Source organism: Ornithorhynchus anatinus, chromosome 5 (assembly GCF_004115215.2).
Source record: "Ornithorhynchus anatinus isolate Pmale09 chromosome 5, mOrnAna1.pri.v4, whole genome shotgun sequence".
Classification (NCBI taxonomy): domain Eukaryota; kingdom Metazoa; phylum Chordata; class Mammalia; order Monotremata; family Ornithorhynchidae; genus Ornithorhynchus; species Ornithorhynchus anatinus.
The window spans coordinates 59,154,942-59,177,926 of record NC_041732.1 but is presented as its reverse complement, the minus strand read 5'-3'; the positions used below and the strand labels follow the sequence as shown (position 1 = coordinate 59,177,926).

At 47.7% G+C, this 22,985-nt stretch overlaps 1 protein-coding gene across 5 annotated transcripts in view; it reads right to left on the bottom strand.

Annotated features, from left to right (window-relative positions):
* TMCO4 (transmembrane and coiled-coil domains 4) overlaps positions 1-22,985 on the bottom strand; it is a 134,393-nt gene that overhangs the window by 93,581 nt on the left and 17,827 nt on the right. For all 5 annotated transcript variants that reach the window (XM_039912052.1, XM_039912051.1, XM_039912054.1 and 2 more), the window contains exon 5: positions 9,482-9,614. In XM_039912052.1, the coding sequence (XP_039767986.1) occupies positions 9,482-9,614 (133 nt within the window). The remainder of the gene's footprint in view (positions 1-9,481; positions 9,615-22,985) is intronic.

Genomic DNA, 22,985 nt, shown 5'->3' with positions numbered 1-22,985 from the left:
TGGGAGAGAAGGAAGCCGTCAGTCCAGCACCACGATGCTTGAGTTCTCTCGGGACCCCCGGGTATCACGAGCGTTTCATCGTGCGGGGCGGGACCCGAGAAATAATCCGACGATAACGGGAGACGGCCAACCACAGATTTAACTGAACCGAAGAACGAAGCAAAGTTCAGGCCAATCTACTTACCCCAAGGATCCATCCTAACCGGAGTGCAATATGAATAATAATAAAAAAAAAAAAAGCACAAAAGCAATATTTACAAGACGTACTGAGAACTGAAGGTCAAATGAAAAAGAAATTTGCTTTTTTCTTCCCCCACCCACTCAGGCTTCAAACTGCATCTCCCCCTGTGTCGCTTAGAACACGTTTCTCCGACACGAATTAGGATATTAACGAGCCGCTGGGAAGTCATAACAGGTTAAGGCGGTATTGCCCAACCCAAACTCCTACGACCTTTATGCCGACCCCCTCACGGTAATCCTTCAATACCCTCTCTCCCTCCCACCGATCCTTTGTCTCTGTGTTGCTTTACCATAAGCCTCCAGACCCCCTTCTCCTTTCTCTTCAGCACTTTCGGGCAAGCTAAGAACTGGAGTCAGCCAGAGCGCTCCAGAAGCAAATGGGGAAGGAGGAGGCACCGAGGGAAGGACTGGGGGCTTAACTTGGAATGGAGACTTGATGGAAGGCCCAGCTCCTGAGCTCACGCTGTCACCGTTGTGGAGGCAAATTTTCAGTTAGGAAGAACCTTCCTTCCACCCCATTCCACTCCCCAACTTTTGAAGGGGTGCAGGGCCCCCACTCCTGCTCCCAGCCTGAGCCAGCTTGCGTTAGGAACTTTCCCTGTAGACTCTAAGCTCCTCAAGGGCTGGGATCGCATCTGCCGACTCTGTTGTACTGTACTTTCCCAAGCGATCAGTACAGTGCTCTGCACGTAGTAAGGGCTCAGTAAATATCTTTGATGGTTTGATTCACTCTACCTACTGGGGATTTGAGAATCTCCTACCGGGGATTGGAGAAACAGCACGGCATGGTGGATAGAATATGGGTCCGGGAGTCAGAAGGACTTCGGTTCTAATCCCGGCTCTGCCATTTGTCTGCTGTGTGACCTTGAGCAAGTCACTTAACTTCTCTACGCTTGCTACCTCAGATGTAAAAAGGGAACTGACTAAGAGCTCCAAGTGGAACATGGACTGCGTCCAGCGTGATCAGCTTGAATCTATTCCAGCACCTACTACGGGGCCCGGCACACAGCGCGTAACAAATACCCTAAAAAACGACCTGTGTTCTAATCCCAGCTCCGCCACTTGTCTGCTGTGTGACCTTGGGCAAGCCACTTAACTTCTCTATGCTCATCTGTGAAATGGAAATTGACTGTGAGCCCCATGTGGGGCTGTGTCCAACCTGATCAGCTTGAATCTACGCCAGGGCTTAGTACAGTGCCCGACATAGAGTAAATGCTCAACAAATACCACAAACACACACAAAAGTGGCCCATTCCTTGCTCATATCGAGAGACGCGATGGCTACGGGGAGTCCCAGGAATGACAGTGTGGCAGGATTCATTCATTCATTCAATCATATTTATTAAGCGCTTACCGTGTGCGGAGCACTGTACTAAGCCCTTGGCAGAGTACAATATAACAATAAAGGGACACATTCCCCGCCCACAATGAGCTTACAGTCTAGAGGGGGAGAAAGACATTAAAAAGCATTCAGTACTACTCATCTTAGGAGTGTAGCCATCTTCTGTGCTGCCACGTAACCATACTGTCCTCTCCCAAGCTCTCAGTACAGTGCTCTGCACACAGTAAGCGCTCAGTAAATGCGACTGACTGACTGATTGCCGCACGCTCTTTCATCGGGAACGCCCGGGGACCTCTCTCCCACCCGAGCTGGCTCCCCACCGGCTCCCACAAACTTCAGAAACGTGTTGGCCTTCCGGCCTCTCCGTCTCCCCTCTTCCAGGAAATGTGGCTGGGGATTCTACTTGTTTACGAGGAGGCTCCTTCAGGCCCAGAGCTGTTAACCGTATCTACCTCAGGCTTCGTGCCCTCGGCACTTCCAGCCGCCTACCCGCTCTCCTTGAACTAGAAATGGCCTTTTGTCACGTGTTTTAGGTCTGGCGTTAGCCAATTCTTCAACCTTGAAAGGGAAGCGGGACGAGGTGGAAGAACTCGTTGACCTGCCCACGTCGGGGTTTACCAGCCTTTGCTGTTTCCATCCTTGGAGGGAAGCTAATGTCTGCAATAAAATCAACGCACCGCTTGGAAATCTTGGAAATGATTTCTAACGACTGAGATGCTGTTAAGGAGGTTAGGACTTACTGCACATCCTGGGCCAAAAGTCCCAGTGTGAGACAGCACTGAGGAAGGACTCAGTGGGCCTTGGCCTAGCATTCATCCATTCATCCATCCATTCATTCATTCATTCATATTACTCGAGCACTTCTTGTGTGCAAAGCCCGGCACTAAGCGATTGGGAGAGTACAACAGAACAATAAACTGACATTCCCTGGGAGGTGAGCCCTCCCACCCCCGTGGCTCAGTGGAAAGAGCACGGGCTTTGGAGTCAGAGGTCATGGGTTCGAATCCCGGCTCGGCCACCTGTCAGCTGTGTGACTTTGGGCAAGTCACTTAACTTCTCGGGGCCTCAGTTGCCTCATCTGTAAAATGGGGATTAAGACTGTGAGCCCCACGTGGGACAATCTGATTCCCCTGTGTCTACCTCAGCGCTTAGAACAGTGCTCGGCACATAGTAAGCGCTTAACAAATACCAACATTATTATTATTCTCCCTCTCTAGAGAGTAGTGTCATTCATTCCTTCATTCAATCGTACTTATTGAGCGCTTACTGTGTTCAAAATACTGTACTAAGCGCTCGGGAGAGTATGCTACAACAACAACCAGACACATCCTCTGCCCACCATGAGCTCAAGTCTAGAGGGGGAGACAGACGTTAATGTAGCTAAGTAAATAAATAAATAAATGAATTACAGATAATAATAATAATAATAACCCCTAATAATAATAATAACCCAATAATACTAATGACCCCTGTGTCAGCAGGTTTTTTTTTTTAAATGGTATTTGTTAAGTGTTTACTGTGTGTCAAAAATTGTTCTAAACGCTGGGGTTAGATGTAAGTTGTTAGGTTGGACACCGTTCCTTTTCCGGATAGGGCTCACAGTCTAAGTAGGAGGGAGAACAGGAGAACTGAGGCCCAGAGAAGTGAAGTGACTTCCCAAGGTCACACAGCAAGCCATAAGCGGATCCAGGATTCGAACCCAGGTCCTCCTGACTGCCAGGCCCGTGCTCCTTCCGCTCGGCCATCCTGCTTTTCTGAGTTCTGCGGGTAGAGTCTAGTTAGTCCAAGTGGGTTTGTACAAGTAGAGGGAAAAGAATTAACATTTCTCTTTAGAATAATAATAATTAAGGTATTTGTTAAGAGCTTACTATGTGCCAAGTATTATCCTAAGCACTGGGGTGGATACAAGCAAATTGGGTTGAACACAATCCCTATGCCACATGGGGATCACAGTCTCGCTCTCCATTTTACAGTTGAGGTAACTGAGGCACAGAGAAGTTAAGTGACTTGCCCAAGGTTACACAGAAGATGTGGCGGAGCCGGGATTAGAACCCACGACCTTCTGATTCCCAGGCCCGGGCTCTAGGCACTACACCAAGCTGCTTCTCTGTTATCAATATCACTGTAGTCACCCGACCCCTGGAGAAGCCAAGCAAAATTCACTGCACCTTTATTTTTGGGCCTTTCCGCTGTCTGCGGCTGTAACTGACCTGCCGGGACATGCGACCACTCCTAAGATAATAATAATAACAATAATTTTGGCATTTGTTAAGCGCTTACTATGTGCAGGGCACTGTTCTAAGCGCTGGCGTAGATACAGGGTCATCAGGTTGTTCCACGTGAGGCTCACGGTTAATCCCCATTTTACAGATGTGGTAACAGGCACAGAGAAGTTAAGTGACTTGTCCACAGTCACACAGCTGACAAGTGGCAGAGCCGGGATTCGGACCCATGACCTCTGACTCCCAAGCCCGGGCTCTTTCCACTGAGCCGCGTTGCTTCTCCAAGAAAAAGCCTTCACACAGGCCGGTCCTGGTTCAATCACGTGAACCAGCTCCAGTCCCACAGTGTAATGATAGTAATAACGATAATGACGCAAACCTTCTCAACGTACCTTGATCTCATCTGTCCGTCCCAAGTCCTCCCTCTGTCCTGGAACTCCCTTCCCTTTCCTATCTGATTGACCACTGCTCTCCCCACCTTCAAAGCCCTACTAAAATCACATCTCCTCCAAGAGGCCTTCCCTGACTAAGCCCTCATTTCTTATATTCGCCATCCCTTCTGTGTTGCCCCGTACCCTTCGATCTGTACGCCTTTAGCCCCACCTGCCACCCCACAGCACTTACCGCCATAACCTCGTACTGTCCCATTTCCCCAGTCTGTAGTTTATTTTAATATCTGCCTTCCCCTGAAGATCGTAAGCTCCTTGCGGGTAGGGATCACGTCTACAACTCTACTGGACTCTCCCAAGGGCTTAGTAAGGTGCTCTGCACACCGTAAGTGCTCAATAAATACTACCGAATGATTGATATACATAAATGTTTGAGGGTGTGGATAAGTCTCTAGCCACTCCATGAGGAAGGAGCGTGACGTAGTGGCCGCAGCACAGGCCTGGGAGTCAGAAAGTCATGGGTTCTAATTCCCAGCACTGCCTCTTGTCGGCTGTGTGACCTTGGGCAAGTCCCTTCGCTTCCCTGGCCCTCAGTTACCTCATCTGTAAAATGGGGGTTGAGACTGTGAGCCCCATTTGGGACAGGTACTGGGCCCGACCTGATTTGTTTGTATCCATCTCAGTGCCTAGTTACAGTGTCCAGCTCATAGTAAGTGCTTAGCAAATACCATTATTATTATTATTATCATAAATAAACATGTAAGTGCTAGAGGTGATTTATGGGTTGATGAGCCCTGGGGTTTTGCAAGTTAAACAGGGAAGCCTTGTTGGAGAAGGTCGGACCATTTTAAAAAATGTCATTCTGCACGTATCTCCCCCTCCTCAAAAACCTCCAATGGTTGCCCATTCTTCTCTGAACCCAGCAGAAACTCCTGACAATTGTCTTTAATGCACTTAGCTCTCGCCTTCCCACTTATCTACTCTCTTCTCCCACCACAGCCCAGCTCGCACTCGTCATTCTTCTCAAGCTGCCTTACTCAATGTGCCTTATTCTCCGTCTCTCCCCCTACTGACCTCACCCTCTTGCTCTCCTGCCTAGAGCTTCCTCTCGCCTCTTCACCTGACAGATCTTGTTCTCATCTTTCAAAGCCCTTCTGAAATCACATCTCCTCCAGGAAGCCTCCCCCCACTGATTTTTAATATCCCTACTTTATATCTTCAGCCGTCACTTCAGCATTCCCCACTGACACTTAAGTAGCACTCTTGTACATAACTTTAAACTCTGTTACTTCCTCCTATCTGTAATTTGTTTATCCAGATTATCGACTCCACGATAAGTGCTTAGTACAGTGCTTTGCACACAGTAAGACCTCGATAAATACGACTGAATGAATGATGGCAGATGCACGTCCATTCATTCATTCAATAGTATTTATTGAGCGCTATGTGCAGAGCACTGTACTAAGCGCTTGGAATGTACAATTCGGCAACAGACAGAGACAATCCCTGCCCATTGACAGGCTTACAGTCTAATCGGGGCAGACGGACGGACAAAAACAATAGCAATAAATAGAATCAAGGGGATGTACACCTCATTAACAAAATAAATAGGATAATAAAAATAGATACAAATGAGCACAGTGCTGAGGGGAGGGGAAGGGAGAGGGGGAGGAGCGGAGGAAAAGGGGGGAAAGGGGGTCTCTACTCTCCCAAGCAGTTAGTGCTTTGCTCGGCCCACAGTAAATAGTATTGACTGATCGATTGATTTAAGAGATAGTTGAAGGTGAGGAATGCGGGAGAGCTATAATCTGTCACACTAAGCGGGGGGAAGGAGATCCAGATTGGTAGAACAGTGTAAGCAAGAGAGTTGAAGAAGGAGAAACAGGAACCAGTTTTATCTGGAAGGTTGGTTTGAGCAGAATGAAGAAAGTAGGCTGGAACGCCGTGGGTCAAGAGAGCAGATATATAAGATGGGGAGAGTTGGAGGAGAGTCACTACATTTAGGTCACCTCCTCCAAGAGGCCTTCCCAGACTGAGTTTCCCCTTTTCCCTCTGCTCCCTCCCTGCTCTCCCTCCGCCTTCTGCTCCCTCACCCTTCCCCCCTTCACCGCCCCTCAGCTAAGCCCCCTTTCCCTCTGCTCCTCCCCCTCTCCCTTCCCCTCCCCTCAGCACTGTGCTCATTTGTATATATGTTTATTACTCTATTTATTTTGTTAATAAGGTGTCCATCCCCTTGATTCTATTTATCGTGATTATGTTGTCTTGTTTTTGTCCGTCTGTCCCCCCCGATTAGACTGTGAGTCCGTCATTGGACAGGGATTGTCTCTATCTGTTGCCGACTTGTTCATTCCAAGCGCTTAGTACAGTGCTCTGCACATAGTAAGCACTCAATAAAGACTACTGAATGAATGAATGTTTATTAAGCGCTTACTGTGTGCGGAGCACTGTACTGAGCACTTGGGAAAGTACAATACGACATAAACAGCGACAATCCCCGCCCACAACGAGCTCACAGTCTAGAGGACAAACAGGATAAACAATTAATGGAGGTCTGTCGAATATGTACCAGGAGACAGTTGCGGGGAAGAGGGAGGGCGTGGGCCGGAGGTCGGCAGAGGGTGAGGGGAGAGCGAGGGACACGGTAGGTTGGCATTAGAAGGATGAACAAAGTGTGCGTGGGCTGGATCGTACTGGGAGAGGAGTGAGGATAAGTAAGAGGGAGAGAGTTGACTGAGTGCCTAGAATCTGACGGAGAGGAGTTTCTGCTTGATGCGGAGATGGATGGGCAGATTGGCCAGGAGTAGAAAATTATTTTGTCTGTGGAGAATTTACAGACTTTGCCAAGTCCTCAGGGCCACCAGGGTGAGCAGGGTAGCTGAGGGAGGTTTAAACTGTGAAAATGTAGTCACTTCAACTTGCAGTCATCCATATGCCCCTCTAAACCAGCTGTGGCTAATCTGACACCCCTCTGGGTCCATAAGAGAAGCAGCACGGCTTAGTGGAAAGAGCACGGGCTTGGGAGTTCTAATCCCGGCTCCGCCACTTGACCGCTGTGTGACCTTGGGCATGCCACTTGGCTTCTCTGTGCCTCAGTTACCTCATCTGTAAAATGGGGATTACAACTGTGAGCCCCACGTGGGACAACCTGATTACCCCGTACTTAGAACAGTGCTTGGCACATAGTAAGCATTTAACAAATACCATAATTACTATTGGGTATCCATATTGGGATAAAGTTTCACATCCTGAATCCCTGGGTAGATTGATTTTTTGCTCCTAAGGTCCATATGGACAGGCTGATTTGAAAGATCTTTCAGTTTTCTCTGTCCATGATCCTTAGATAATAAGCCTGTGAGTAGGAGTTGTTTCATTTAAATAACTTTACGACAGTTCCTCCATGCTTAGATTGGTATGGAGCACAAATTAATGTTCCAAATAAATAATAGCGGATGACACAATGCTGCTACTTAATACTAGCTGACAGTCATATTCATGAATAGAATTTCTGAGGAACTCGTTTGAGCCATTTGGAGGCAGCAACTTCCTGGAGCTTTGGTTTTTCCAGATTCCCCTTCATATCCTTCTTTCTTAGTGTTTCTCCAAGTGCAGTCTGGAAGAGGGCCACGTCCAGTCCCAAAGATTTTCATTTCCAGTCATGCAGGTCACCAGCACTTTCCTCCCTCACTTAAAAAGTGAGTGAGAAATAATAACTGTGGTATTTGTTAAGCGCTTACTATGCGTCAAGCACTGTTCTAAGCACTGAGATAGTCAGATCGGACACAGTCCCTATCCCATGTGGGGCTCCCAATCTAAGTAGGAGGGAGAACAGGTACAGAATCCCCATTTTACAGATGAGGAAACCGAGACACAGAGAAATTAAGTGACTTACCCAAGGTCACACAGCAGGAAGGTGGCTGAACTGAGATTAGAATCTGGGTCCTCTGACTCCAAAGCCCACACTCTTTCCACTAGAGCACTCTGCTTGCCCACCGAAGTATCCTTAGACTGTAAAGTATGACCTTCTGCCTACCTGACAACCCCTTCTGGACGAATAGCTCAAACAAACGAAAGAGGCAAAGGTGCAAATGAAAAAGGCAAAGGTAGCAATATAAAAACTCATATTTTCAGTAGAAATTGGCCCAAATCATCATCCTGTTCAGCCTCCTTGACAGTTTTTGGTCAAGGCTCAGCCCCGGACCTGTTTCAAACAGCCGAGACTAATTCACGTCAGGGTTGTGACTCTCTTGTGGGAAAATAAAGTGAGAAACAGGCTTGCTGCAAGACAACACCTGTGCTCCCTGTGAAGTTGTGAAGGGCAGGGAAGGGAAAGAAGACAAGGCTAGCTACAAGATAATCAAGTTGGACAGAGTCCAGGTCCCACTTGGGACTCGGTCTTAATCCCCATTTTGACAGGTGAGGTACTTGAGGCAGAGAGGTGAAGTGACTTCCCCAAGGTCTCCCAGCAGACAAGTGGTAGAGTCCCAGGTACTCTGTCTCCCTTGGGATTCTCAAATCCTTGGGGAGGCACATTAGGAGTTAAGAGAATGCTCCTTGAGGAATGGGAAGGGAAAATTGTAAGGCAAAAGGACAGGAGTATCACAGGAGGAGCGGCACCTGGAAACAGGAGAGAATTTCTGTAGCAACGCACCGAGTTGGTGTTCCTGATGGGTTTTTTTTTTACGGTATTGTTAAGCGCTTACTATGTGCCAAGCGCCGCTCTCAATTCTGGGGTAGATACTAGCTTGTCAGGTTGGACAAAGTCTCTGTCCCACACGGGGCTCACAGTCTTAATCCCCATTTTAGATGAGGTAACTGAGGCACAGAGAAGTGAAGTGACTTGCCCAAGGCCACACAAAAGACAAGCGGTAGAGCCGGGATTAGAATCCAGGTTCTTCTGACTCCCGGGCCCGTGCTCTATCCACTAGGCCACGCTGCTTCCCATATTTTCAGTTCCCTTGGTAGTGTATGTGGTGACCTGGGATAGGGTGTCACAGGGTTTGAACTACTCTAATCAGATTTAATTCATTCAGTAGTATTTATTGAGTGCTCACTATGTGCGGAACACTGTACTAAGCAAGATTTCTTGGCCACAGTTGGCCTTGGACCATTTCAAAGTCTCCCCTATTGAAGGGAGAGGAGTCACCACTTTAAAGCACTAGAAGGGGACGGGGTTCTCTGTCCTAAATCTGACAACTCTTTTTCTGGAATGTCCAGCTGGCTGAAAAGGACTTTTCAGTTTCAAACAGCAGGACTCACTTCCGAATTCTACTAGTCACAGATGTTCTTACTCAGACTCTTCTTCTTTCTTGTCCTTCAGGCTTTCTAGCAGGGTTTCCTCTAAGATCTCCAACTCCTCCAAGGGAATTCTCAGCAGCAGAGTGACGTGACCGATGAGGACCCTGGCTCGAGCGTCGTAGGAACCTTATAAAAAAAAAAAAGGAAGAAATATCACATTGGATTAAGAACGCCGTTTAACCCAGAGGCGGCACAGTTTGTTCAGAGTGCTAATTACTTTTCATGCCAGGACCCGCCTCCCGTATGGCGTCTGAAGCGATCGCTCTCGAGACCCATTAACATCCAGTCATTAATACGGCCGTGGAAGGTGCAGTTAATCACGTCCACGTGCTTTTTATCCCTGAGTGTCAAAACGGGTGGTAAAAAGGGGTCAGATTTTCCTCTGTCACCCTCAAAGCAGTATGTCTGGCAGCATTGGCCCCAACCCAAAGATTTATGGGCTATCCATCCCCTCGTGGCCTGTGCCTCAGTTACCTCAACTGTAAAATGGGGATTAACTGTGAGCCTCACGTGGGACAACCTGATTACCCTGTATCTACCCCAGTGCTTAGAACAGTGAAGAAGCAGCGTGGCTCAGTGGAAAGAGCACGGGCTTAGGAGTCAGAGGTCATAGGTTCTAATCCCGGCTCTGCCACCTGTCAGCTGTGTGACTTTGGGCAAATCGCTTCACTTCTCGGTGCCTCAGTTACCTCATCTGTAAAATGGGGATTAAGACTGTGAGCCTCATGGGAAAACCTGATTGCCCTGTATCTATCCCAGTGCTCAGAACAGTACTTGGGCACATAGCGCTTAACAAATACCAACATTATTATCGATTAGACTGAAAGCCCGTCAAAGGGCAGGGACTGTCTCTGTTACCGATTTGTACATTCCAAGCGCTTAGTACAGTTCTCTGCACATAGTAAGCGCTCAATAAATACTATTGAATTGAATGAATGAACAGTGCTCTGCACATAGTAAGCGCTTAACAAATACCAACATTATTATTATTATTCCAGTGGACTCTCCCTGCCTAAGCCTTGAACTTCTTCCCGGGGAAGCACTGTTAGGAAGACGACGTCTGTTTCGGTAACAGACAAGAGTACTGTCTGAAAGGAAATTTCCTGTGGGAGATTCACTAATTCGTTCAATCGTATTTATTGAGCGCTTGCTTTGTGCGAAGCACCGTGCTAAGCGCTTGGGAGAGTACAACATAGCAACGGGATCTGCACAGGGCTACTGCCAGCACTCCCAATTTCTTTGAGAACTGTTACCCTTTCTCTCCTACCCTCCCTGTGGGTACCTGCCTGAATCTGATTTGGAAGCCAAGTTCTCTACGGGCAGAAACGTTCACCTAAGACATTCACTCATTACTTTGAGATGAAGAATTCTGCGGAACCTCTGCTATTTTCTGTGCCTAAAAGGAAGAGAAGGTACAAATGAAAGCCTTTCTTCTAGGAATTAACTCGAGTGGATTCACCTTTCCTAAAAACACTTCAAGAGTTTTGGCAAATCCCAGGCTAAAGATGCTTCCAACTTTCTGACTGCAGTCTCTGCACTTTCAATAATCAACCCATGGCTTTTTGACATGTTTGGCAAGTGCAAAAATCTCCACTACATTAAGTCTTAGGCTTGCTGGATGTTGTTGAGAGTGATTGCTCTGTGGGGCTTAAAATTTGTTTGTTTTTAATGGCATGTTTTAAGTGCTTACTATGTGCCAGGCACTGTACTAAGTGCAGGGGTAGATACAAGCTGATCAGGTTGGACACAGTCCATGTCCCACTCGAGGCTCAGTCTTAATCCCCATTTTCTAGTTGAGGTGACTGAGGCCCACAGAAAATAATGGACTTGCCCAAGGTTACACAGTAGACAAGTGGCAGAGCCGGGATTAGAACCCAGGTCTTCTGACTCCCTTGGGATGCTTGGAGTCCTTGGGGAGGCACATCATGGCTCAGAGGAAAGAGCATGGGTTTAGGGGTCGGAGGTCATGGGTTCTAATCCCGGCTCTGCCACTTGTCAGCTGTGTGACTTTGGGCAAGTCACTTCACTTCTCTTTGCCTCAGTTCCCTCATCTGTAAAAAGGGGATTAAGGCTGTGAGCCCCACGTGGGACAACCTGATGACCTTGTAACCACCTCAGAGCTTAGAACATGCTTGGCACATAGTAAGCACTTAACAAATACCGTTATTATTATTATTGTTATTAATAGAATGCTGCTTGAGGAATGGGAAAGGAAGACTGTAAGGCAAAAGGACAAGAGTATCGCAGAAGGAGAGGCAACCCGAAACAGGAGAGAATCTCCAGCCAATAGGAAGACAAATATAAGGGCAGCTCTCGGATCGATTAGACTGAAAGCCCGTCAATGGGCAGGGACTGTCTCTATGTGTTGCCAAATTGCACATTCCAAGCATTTAGTACAGTGCTCTGCACATAGTAAGCGCTTAATAAATACTATTGAATGAAAATCTTAGAACGAGTCGTCTACAATCGATGCCTAGAATTCCTTAACTCCCATTCTCTCCTAGACCCCCTCCAATCTGGCTTCCGTCCCCTCCACTCTACCGAGACTGCTCTCTCTAAGGTCACCCATGACCTCCTTCTTGCCAAATCCAATGGCTCCTACTCCATTCTGATCCTCCTTGACCTCTCTGCTGCCTTTGACACTGTCGACCATCCCCTCCTCCTCCGTACCTTATCTCACCTTGGCTTCACGGACTCTGTCCTCTCCCGGTTCTCCTCTTACCTCTCTGGCCGATCATTCTCGGTCTCCTACGCTGGAGCCTCCTCCCCCTCCCATCCTTTAACTGTTGGAGTTCCTCAAGGGTCAGTTCTTGGCCCTCTTCTGTTCTCCATTTACACTCACTCCCTCGGTGAACTCATTCGCTCTCACGGCTTTGACTACCATCTCTACGCAGATGACACGCAGATCTACATCTCCGCCCCTGTCCTCTCCCCCTCCCTTCAGGCTCGCATCTCCTCCTGCCTCCGGGACGTCTCCACCTGGATGTCTGCCCGCCACCTAAAACTCAACATGAGCAAGACTGAGCTCCTCATCTTCCCTCCCAAGCCCGGTCCGCTCCCAGACTTCTCCATCACCGTGGATGGCACGACCATCCTTCCCGTCCCGCAGGCCCGCAATCTCGGTGTCATCCTTGACTCGTCCCTCTCGTTCACCCCACACATCCTATCCGTTACCGAGACCTGCCGGTTTCACCTCTACAATATCGCCGAGATCCGCCCTTTCCTCTCCACCCAAACGGCTACCTTACTATTACGGGCTCTCGTTATATCCCGGCTAGACTACTGTGTCAGCCTTCTCTCTGACCTCCCTTCCTCCTCTCTCGCCCCGCTCCGGTCTATTCTTCACTCCGCCGCCTGGCTCATCTTCCTGCAGAAACGATCTGGGCATGTCACTCCCCTTCTTAAACAACTCCAGTGGTTGCCTGTCGACCTCCGCTCCAAACAAAAACTCCTCACTCTAGGCTTCGAGGCTCTCCATCACCTTGCCCCTTCCCACCTCTCCTCCCTTCTCTCTTTCTACCGCCCACCCCGCACGCTCCGCTCCTCTGCCGCCCACCTCCTCGCCGTCCCTCGGTCTCGCCTATCCCGCCGTCGACCCCCGGGTCACGTCCTCCCGCGGTCCTGGAACGCCCTCCCTCCTCACCTCCGCCAAACTGATTCTCTTTCCCTCTTCAAAACCTTACTTAAAAATCACCTCCTCCAAGAGGCCTTCCCAGACTGAGCTCCTCTTCCCCCTCTACTCCCTCCGCCATCCCCCCTTTACCTCTCCGCAGCTAAAGCCTCATTTTCCCCTTTTCCCTCTGCTCCTCCACCTCTCCCTTCCCATCCCCACAGCACTGTACCCGTCCGCTCAACTGTATATATTTTCGTTACCCTATTTATTTTGTTAATGAATTGTACATCGCCTTGATTCTATTTAGTTGCCATTGTTTTTACGAGATGTTCTTCCCCTTGACGCTGTTTAGTGCCATTGTTCTTGTCTGTCCGTCTCCCCCGATTAGACTGTAAGCCCGTCAAACGGCAGGGACTGTCTCTATCTGTTGCCGACTTGTTCATCCCAAGCGCTTAGTACAGTGCTCTGCACATAGTAAGCGCTCAATAAATACTATTGAATGAATGAATGAATGAATAAAGAGAATCTCCTGATCATGGAAGGTCCAAATGCAAGCTTTGAGCAGACCAGATAGAATCCATGAGGAGGAGGATGGGAAAACAAGATCACACACACCTCCAGCACACACGACCAAGGCCAGGATTGCCCAGGAACAATCCAATATACCCTCTAGACTGTAAGCTCATGGTGGGCAGGGAACGGGAGGAGCACGGCCTAGTGGATAGCGCTCGGGCCTGGGAGTCAGAAGGACCTGGGTTCTAACCTCGGCTCCACCACTTGCTGCTGTGTGACATTGGGACAGTCACTTCACTTCTCTGGGCCTCAGTTCCTTCATCTTTACAATGGAAAATAAGACTGTGAGACCCAGGTGGGACAGGGACAGGGCCGAACCCAATTACGTTGTATCTAGCCCAGCGCTTAGTCCCTGGCACACGGTATGCACTTAAATATTATCATTATTATTATTATGTTCACCAAACCTCTTATAGCATACTCTTCCAAGTGCTTAGTACAAGGCCCTGGACATAGTAAGAGCTCGATAAATACTACTGACTGATTCATTCATTTCCAGGCCCAGCCTGACACAGCTAAAGGGCAAGTCAGAAGTGGGAAAACCTGCTCCTGGGGAGGAGAAAGGGAGCAGAGAGGGGTGTGGGGATGACGGAGGCGGTCTAAGGGTTTGTTGCAGGGTGATCTCTGCTCTGCTGACCAAAGGCCGCCAAAAGGCTGCTGGGCTCTTTGGTGAGGAGAGCAGGATGGCCACAATCCACTGTCTGTCCGGATTTGGGGTGGCAAGATGGCTGGCGTGGGTGACCCCTGTCCTCTCTTGAGCCCGCGAGGGGATGTTGTGACAATCGGACCTGCTACCGGCCAGGCTGGGGCTGATGTGGGTGAGCCTTTTTCTCTCCTTGGCCCGATTGGGGGGCGGGGGAGCCTACAAGAATCGGACCTGCTGCCAGACGGGCACGGCCTGGTGACAGACCCAAAATAGGAGCCTTAGGGAAGTGGGGGAAACAAGGATAGTCTTTAGGCATAATCACGCCTCAATCAATCAGTCAATTGAACCCCTGCTTTACTACACAAAGAGAAGAAGCATGACCTAGTGGAAAAAGCATGGGCCTGAAAGTCAGAGGACCTGAGTTCTAAACCCCCTCTGCCTGTTGTTTGAGTGCGACCATGGGCAAATCACTTAACTTCTCTGTGCCTCAGTTTCCTCAACTATAAAATAGTGAATACCTGGTCTCTTTCCTACTTAGACTGTGAGGTACAGGTACTAGTCTGGTCTAATTAACTTGTACCTAACCAAGGGCTTAGAACAGTGTTTGACACACAGAAAGCATTTAATGAATACCATAAAAAAAGAGGTAAGAGACAAAATCACATGAGAAACAGCATGGCCTAGTGGAAAGAGCAAGGGCCTGGGAATCAGGGGACCTGGGCTCTAATTCCGATTCCATCGTCTTGGGCAAGTTACTTCTCTCTGCTTCTGTTACCTTGTCTGTAAAATGGGGATTAAGACTGTATCCCCCAAATGGGACGGGGGCTGTGTCCAACTTGGTTATCTTGTATCTACTCCAGCACTCGAAATAGAGTGCTTGGCACATAGTAAGCATTTAACAAACACTATTTTTTCAAAAAAATCCCTGCCCTTAAGGAATTCACCAACAGATGAAGGCGGAAGGTGGAACTTTATGGTTCCATAATTTAAAGTCGGGACAGTTCTCAAATCATACTGGTGATGAATCCACATCTGTAATTGATTTATTTATAGTAATATCTGTCTCACACTCTAGACTGTAAGCTACCTGTGGAGAGGGAACATGTCTACCAACTCTGTTCTGCTGGACTCTCTAAAGCATTCAGTACAGTGCTCCGCACACAGTCAGCACTCAATAAATACAACTGATTGATTAGAGAAGCAGCATGGCTTAGTGAATAGAGCACGGGCCCGGGAGTCAGAAGGTCACGGGTTCTTATCCCAGCTTTGCGTCTTGTCTGCTGCGTGACCTTACGCAAGTCACTTAACTTCTCTGTGCCTCAATTACCTCATTTGTAAAATGAAGATTGAGCTGGGAGCCCCTTGTGGGACAGGGACTGTGTCCAACCCGATTTGCTTGTCTCCACTCCAGTGCTTAGTGTAGTGCCTGGCACACAGTGAACACTTAACAAATACCACAATTCTTATTGCATGCATTATTACATTATTACGCAATTATTATTACATGTCAGTGACCAATAGCTCAGAGTAAAAGTGGACACTGTAGAAGTCAAAACCTTGCTTTACCACCAGAGGACAGTGGGGCCTTGGGCGAAGATAACTATGGTAATTGTGAGATTTAAGTGCTTATAGAGAAGCAGTGTGGCCCAGTGGAAAGAGCACAGGCTTAGGAGTCTAGGAGTCAGAGGTCATGGGTTCTAATCCCAACTCCACCACCTTTCAGTTGTGTGACTTTGGGCAAGTCACTTAACTTCTCTGGGCCTCAGTTACCTCATCTGTAAAAATGGGGATTAAGACTGTGAACCTCACATGGGACAACCTGATGACCTTGTAGTTACCCCAGCGCTTAGAACAGTGCTCGGCACATAGTAAGCGCCTAACGAATACCAACATTATACGTGCTTTTAAGCACTGCACTTAACGCTGAGGTAAATATATTTCAGTCAGTCTAGACAAAGTCCCCGTCCTTAGCTCACAGTCTAAAAGGGGAGGGAAAAGAGGGATATCTATACTGCAGGTAACTGGGGACAGGATTTCCCTTTTCGATATTTCATCACCGGAAAGAACGCAAAGCAAGCCACTATGTTTCCCAACCTGCACTGGTAGGAAAACGGAACTAGACTACCCCTTCAAAGAGGGGGTGGAGGAACACAAATGTCAGTGAGAGGGAGGAAAGATGAATCATTTATTTATATCAATGTCTGTCTCCCCCTCCAGAGATGTGAGCTTAATGAGGGCAGGGGATGTGCCTACCAATTCTGTTACATCGTTCTCTCCCAAATGCTTAGTCTAGTGCTCTGCACACTGTAAGCGCTCAGTAATACCAAAGCCTGATTGATTGATGGATGGACTATAAAGGCTATCTCAGCAACAGCGTTTGGAAAATTCTTTATCCTTCTTTTCCCTGGAGTGCAAAGATACTTCTCATCAAACTTCCAAAAACTCACTACCCCTGAGCCCGTTTTATCCTGGTCCACCGGGCTCCTTTATAGAACGGCAGACGGGAGATTACTACAGACAGCTTTTTTAAGAGCCAAACGATTTCAATACCACTTCAAGGTGAGAGAGATACAGGAAGAAAACAGCACTGGGGCTAGAAATTTGGTAATTGCTAGTAAAGTTATATCTAATTGCATCTCAAAAGATAAGCTTGAAATTCCCCATTTCTTTGATGAATCACGATCGGGGAATTCCATTTCAATAACAAATATTAAATGGGAAAAAAGCAATGGCAAGCCAACTGCAATCCATGTGTCTGGCAGATTGACTGCAGGCACTTACTCTGTCCATTGGGAACTGGAGAAAAGGAGACTTTTGCCTGGGAGGAAGGTGTTAGTCTTGTGAAGAAAAATCAGAAATAGGAACGGGAAACAGATATTTAAAATGTTTTTCATGTGGCCTGGATCCTCTCTCAGATCCAACTCTTCACCAGCCATTATCTTTCACACCCTCTTTATCCTGAACAGTATTTTTAACGGTATTTAACACTTTTTATAAGCCAAGCACTGTGCTAAACGCTGGATCAATCGATCAATGGCATTTATTAAGCAGCGTGTGGAAAGTACTGTACTAGGAGTCAGAGTACCTGGGTTTTAATTCACCTGTCTGCTGTGTGACCTTGAGCAAGTCACTTCACTTCTCCCTGCTTCAGTTCCCTCATCTGTAAAATGGGAATTGAGACTGTGAGCCCCACTGGGGACAGGGACTGTGTCCAAATTGATTATCTTGCATCTACCCCAGCGCTTAGAACAGTTCCTGGCTTTAAAGCACTCAATCAGCTCTCTGTCTCCTACCTCACTTCACTGATCTACTACAGCCCGACCTGCACACTTCACTCCTCTAGCAGGCCGGCTTACAGACTGTGCCCTGACCTTGCCTATCTTGCTGATGATCCCTTTCGCATGTCCTCTCCCGAGCCACATTCACCAGTCCACCGTCCTCCCCAACTTCAAAGTCTTATTAAGGTCATATTTCTTCCAAGAGGGCTTACTGTTTAAACCCTCCTTCTCCCTTCTGTGTCATCTATGCCTTGGATCTGTGACCTTTGGGCACTAAACTGTAAGCTATTGATGCCTGCCTACTTGTTTTGTTTGTTGTCTGTCTCCCCCTTCTAGACTGTGAGCCCGTTGTTGGGCAGGGATTGTCTCTATCTGTTGCCGAAATGTACTTTCCAAGCGCTTGCTACAGTGCTCTGAACACAGTAAGTGCTCAATAAATACGATCGAATGAATGAATAGGCTCACTGGGGAAGGGAATGTGTCTGTTTATTGTTGTATTGTACTCTCCCAAGCATTTAGTACAGTTCTCTGCACGCAGTGAGTGCTCAATAAATACGACTAAATGAATGAATATTTTGCTCCTCCCTCAACCCCATGGCACTTAGGTACGAATCTTTAAATTATAAATTACTCATTTATTTTAATGCCTGTCTCCCCCTACTAGACTGTAAGCTCGTTATGGGCAGGAAATGTGTCTACTAACTCTATTGCATTTTACTCTCCCAAGTGCTTAGTACGCAAAGAGCAAGCACTCAATAAATACCACTGATGGATCGAGTGACCTGGATACACAATTTTATATCCCGCTATTGGCCTTGTAGATAAAGTTTGTGGTGTTGGCGAACTGTACCATCTTAAATGGTTCCTGGGAGCAGCTTTAAGTGTCCTGCTCAAGTCTCAGGAAGAGAGTTCATTTATTTAATCATATTTATTGAGCTCTTACTGTGTGCAGAGCACCATACCAGGCGGTTGGGAGAGCAGAATTGTCTTGTCTTGTCTGTCCGTCTCCCCCGATTAGACCGTAAGCCCGTCAAAGGGCAGGGACTGTCTCTATCTGTTACCGATTTGTACATTCCAAGCGCTTAGTACAGTGTTCTTCACATAGTAAACGCTCAATAAATACTATTGAATGAATGAATAGAACACAACAATAAACAGACATATTCCCTGCCCACAACGAGTTTCCAGTCTAGAGATGAGCTTACAGTCCAGAGACGAGCCCACAGTCTAGATGGGGAGACCAACTTTAATATGAATAAACGGGTCCAAACTCCACAAAGGCCACCTCAGAGGGTCCAGGCTACCCCGCCGGCAGCCGGCCAGAAGGCTCCGGTTCCCACACCACAGAGTGCTCCCTTTGGTGGGCACCGGGAGCGGGGAGAGATGGGCAGGGCAGGCTCGGGCAGAGCTCGGCCGGGTGCCGTGGTGCCTAGGCCTGCTTCGGGCCCGGCAGCCACTACCTCGTAGAGACCTCACCTGATGAAGTGGGGTTCCCCAGCTCAGTTGGGGCTGGGTTCCCCAAGCCTCCCCCTTGATCCAAGCAGGGAGGGAGGCAGCAGCCAAAGGGAGAAGCTAGGAATGACTGAACTGCGGCTCTAGAGCTCAGTGCTAATGACTGACCGCTCTGCAAGCGTCCTCCCCGGGCCCTCGCATGCTTGGTGGAGATATTTTCCCAGTCTGAATGGACAACGCCTGTTGCTGAAAGACGTTAGCTCCTCCGCTCCGGTCCACCCCACCGTCCGGGGCGTGGGAAACCGCAAATCAGCTTTGGGGTCCCCGGTCAATCAGTCGGTCAATTTAATAAGAGCTTATTATGTGCAGGGCACTGTACTAAACGCTTGGGAGAGTACAGTACAACAATAAACTGGGCCTGGCTTTTTTTTTCAATGATATTAAGCACTTAGTATGTTCCAAGTACTGTAATAATAATAATGTTGGTATTTCTTAAGTGCTTACTATGTGCCGAGCACCGTTCTAAGCACTGGGGTAGATATAGGGTAATCAGGTTGTCCCATGTGAGGCTTACAATCTTCATCCCCATTTTACAGACAAGGTAACTGAAGCACAGAGTAGTTTAGTGACTTGCCCACAGTTACACAGCTGACAGGTGGCAGAGCCGGAATTCGAACGCATGACCTCTGACTCCCAAGCCCGGGTCTTTTCCACTGAGCCACGCTGCTTCTCGCCGGGGTAGATACAAGATAATTAGGTTGGGTACAGTCCATTTCCCATGTGGAGCTCACAGTGATAATCTCTATTTTACAGATGAGGTAGCCGAGGCCTAGAGAAGTTAAGGGACTTCCCCAAGGCAACACACAGCAGAGAAGTGGCAGAGCGGGATTAGAACCCAGGTCCTTCTGACTCAAAGGTCTGTGCTCTAACCACTAGACCATACTGCTTTTCGAAAAACAGTTCAGTCCTGTTGGTTGCCCATCCACTTTCACAACAAACAGAAACTCCTTATCAACAGCTTTAAAGCGCTCAGTTAGCTCTCCCCATGCTGTTTTACCTCACTGATTTCTTACTACCACCTGCATGCTTAACTCCCATAACGCCAACCTACTCTCACCGTACTTTGATCTCATTTATCTTGCTGCCGATCCCTCGCCCACATCTTCTCTCTGGCCTGAAACTCCCCCACCTTTCATATTTGTCAGACCACATACAGGAAGCAGCATATCCTAGTGGGAAGAGAACAGGCCCGGGCATCAAATGACCTGGGCTCTATACCCAGCTCCGCCACTTGCCTGCGTTGTGACCTTGGGCAAGTCATTTAATTTTTCTGTGCTTCGGGTTCCTCAGCTGCAAATGGGGATTCAACTCGTTCTCCTTCTAACTTGGGCTGTGAGCCCCATGCGGGACAGGGACTATGTTGGGCCGTATTAGCGTCTATCGACTTCAGTGCTTAGAACAGTGCTTGACACATTAACAGCACTTAACAAGAATCATAATACCATACCACCACAACCCACTGCCCAACTTCAAAGCCTTACTAAAATCACATCTCCTCCAAGAGGCCTTCCCTGACTGAGCCCTCGTTTCCCCTACTCCTCAATCGAACAATCGATGGTATTTATTGACCACTTGACCATGTGAGGTACACAATACTAAGCATTTGAGAAAGTACTAGAGTTGGTTGGCATATTCCCTGTCCACAAGGAGCTTAAGGCCCAGAGGAGAGCAGTAATAAAAATAAATTATGGATATGGACATAATGCTGTGGGGTTGAGGGTGGGGTGAATATCTGGTGCTTAACGTGTACGGAACCAAGTGAATAGACAACACAGAAGGGGGAGGACGTAGGGGAAATGTGAGTTTATTCTGGGAAGACTTCTTGGAGGTGATGTGATTTTAGTTTGGCTTTGAAGGTGGGGAGCGTTGGGGTCTGTTGCATATGGAGGGCGAGAGAGTTGCAGGTCAGAGGATGGATATAAGTAAGGGGTCTGAGTTGCCTATACTTGGATTGTACCTTTTATGCATTTGATATTCGCCCTACCTTCCGCCCCATGGCACTTATGTCCGCAGCCATAATTTATTTATTCATATTACTGTCTTTCTCCCCCTCTAGACAAATAGTACAATAGTAATAATAATAATGTTGGTATCTGTTAAGCGCTTACTATGTGCAGAGCACTGCTCTAAGCGCTGGGGGAGATACAGGGTAATTAGGTCGTCCCACGTGAGGCTCACAGTTAATCCCCATTTTACAGATGAGGGAACTAAGGCACAGAGAAGTTAAGTGACTTGCCCACAGTCACACAGCTGACAAGTGGCAGAGCTGGGAGTCGAACCCATTTCCTCTGACTCTGAAGCCCAGGCTCTTTCCACTGAGCCACGCTGCTTCCCCAAGCCCTTAGTACAGCGTTCTGCACACAGTAAGTGCTCAAAAAATACAACTGATGGTTCTGATCGGGTTGTAGTAGGAGATCCGTGAGGTAAATTAGGAGGGAGAGAGCCGACAGACTTAAAACCGACGGTAAGGAGTTTTTGCCTGGTGCCGAGGTGGATGGGTAACCACTGGAGGTTTCGAGGGAATGGGGCCTGAATAGTTTTTCGGAAAAAATGATTCAGGAGAAGGAAGAGTGAGTTGGGGAGTAATGGTTCAAGAGAACGGATATGTAAAGTGGCATGAGCTGGCGGAGTGTCTTTGAAATGGACCGTGAGGAGTTCTTGCCCTCTTGGAGGGAAAGAGGCCTTCTCAAGGTCTCCGAGAAAATTACGAGGCACCAAAAGCTCTTAAATCCGAGTGGAGCGTTTGATCTACTAGACCACAATGTCTTTCTTCTTTATAGAGCACATGGGCTATTTTTGAAAAATAAAAGTTAACAGCATGTTGAGAATTTTGTAATAATAGAGAGCTAATTTTATACGTCCTGCCCCAGAATTGCCACCTCATTTTTAATTCGCTACAACTATCTATGCATAAGGAGGAAAATTTAGTAAATTTAACCAAAAAGAAGAAGGTGGGTAAATACCCTTCATAAGGTATTTTAGGGCAAAGGGAACAGGATTAGCATTAAAAAAAAATTCCACTCCACCACTATGGAAACATTTTGTGACTAAGATACATATAGTTAGTTAGAAAAGGTCAATCCATCCCTTAAGTCCCTAATAGAACCTTCAAGCCTGTTCTCAAGCTAATTTCCTAAACTGCTTTCAGACATATCCTTGAAATTAGCACCCATTCAAAAAGTCCAAAAAGTTGCAACTTTGAGGTGTTTCTCATTTCTTCCCCTCCTCATAACGAGCAATGCCAGCCACGGGAAGGCAGGAAGACATCGTAAGTAATCCAACTAATCAGCCGATCAGTACCCTAAAAAAAGCTTTCCGCCATCTTTACCCCTCTGAGAGGTTTGATAATGAGCGGAGGGATCAGTTACCAAAATGAATTTAAACTTGGGGAAAAACCTCCTCTCTTGGGGAAAGAGATCATTTGGGTTTTTGCTCTCGCCATCTGCTGCCGATTAGACTTTGCACCTGAGAGAGGGTTCTAAAGAAAAACGGTCAGGTTCTCTTCTGAAGTACACAACATACTCTCTGGTATTCCCACTATGAGGGTTCGAGTCTGGTTGGGTAACTGATATTTTTCAGATAACAATGAGGAGGGAAGTCCTCGGCCCCTAACTTGAGTTATTAATCAATCAATCAATCCCATCAGTCAGTTTGTGAAGCAGTGTGGCCTAGTGAACAGAGCTTGGGCCTGGGAGTTAAAAGGGCCTGAGTTCTAATCCCAGCTCTGCTACGTGTCTTCTGTATGACCTTGGGCAAGTCATTTCACTTCTCCGTGCCTCAGTTACCTCGTTTTAAAATGGGGATTAAGACTGGGAGCCCTGTGTGGGACCGGGACTCTATCCAATCTGACAACCTTGTAACTAGTTCAGCTCCCG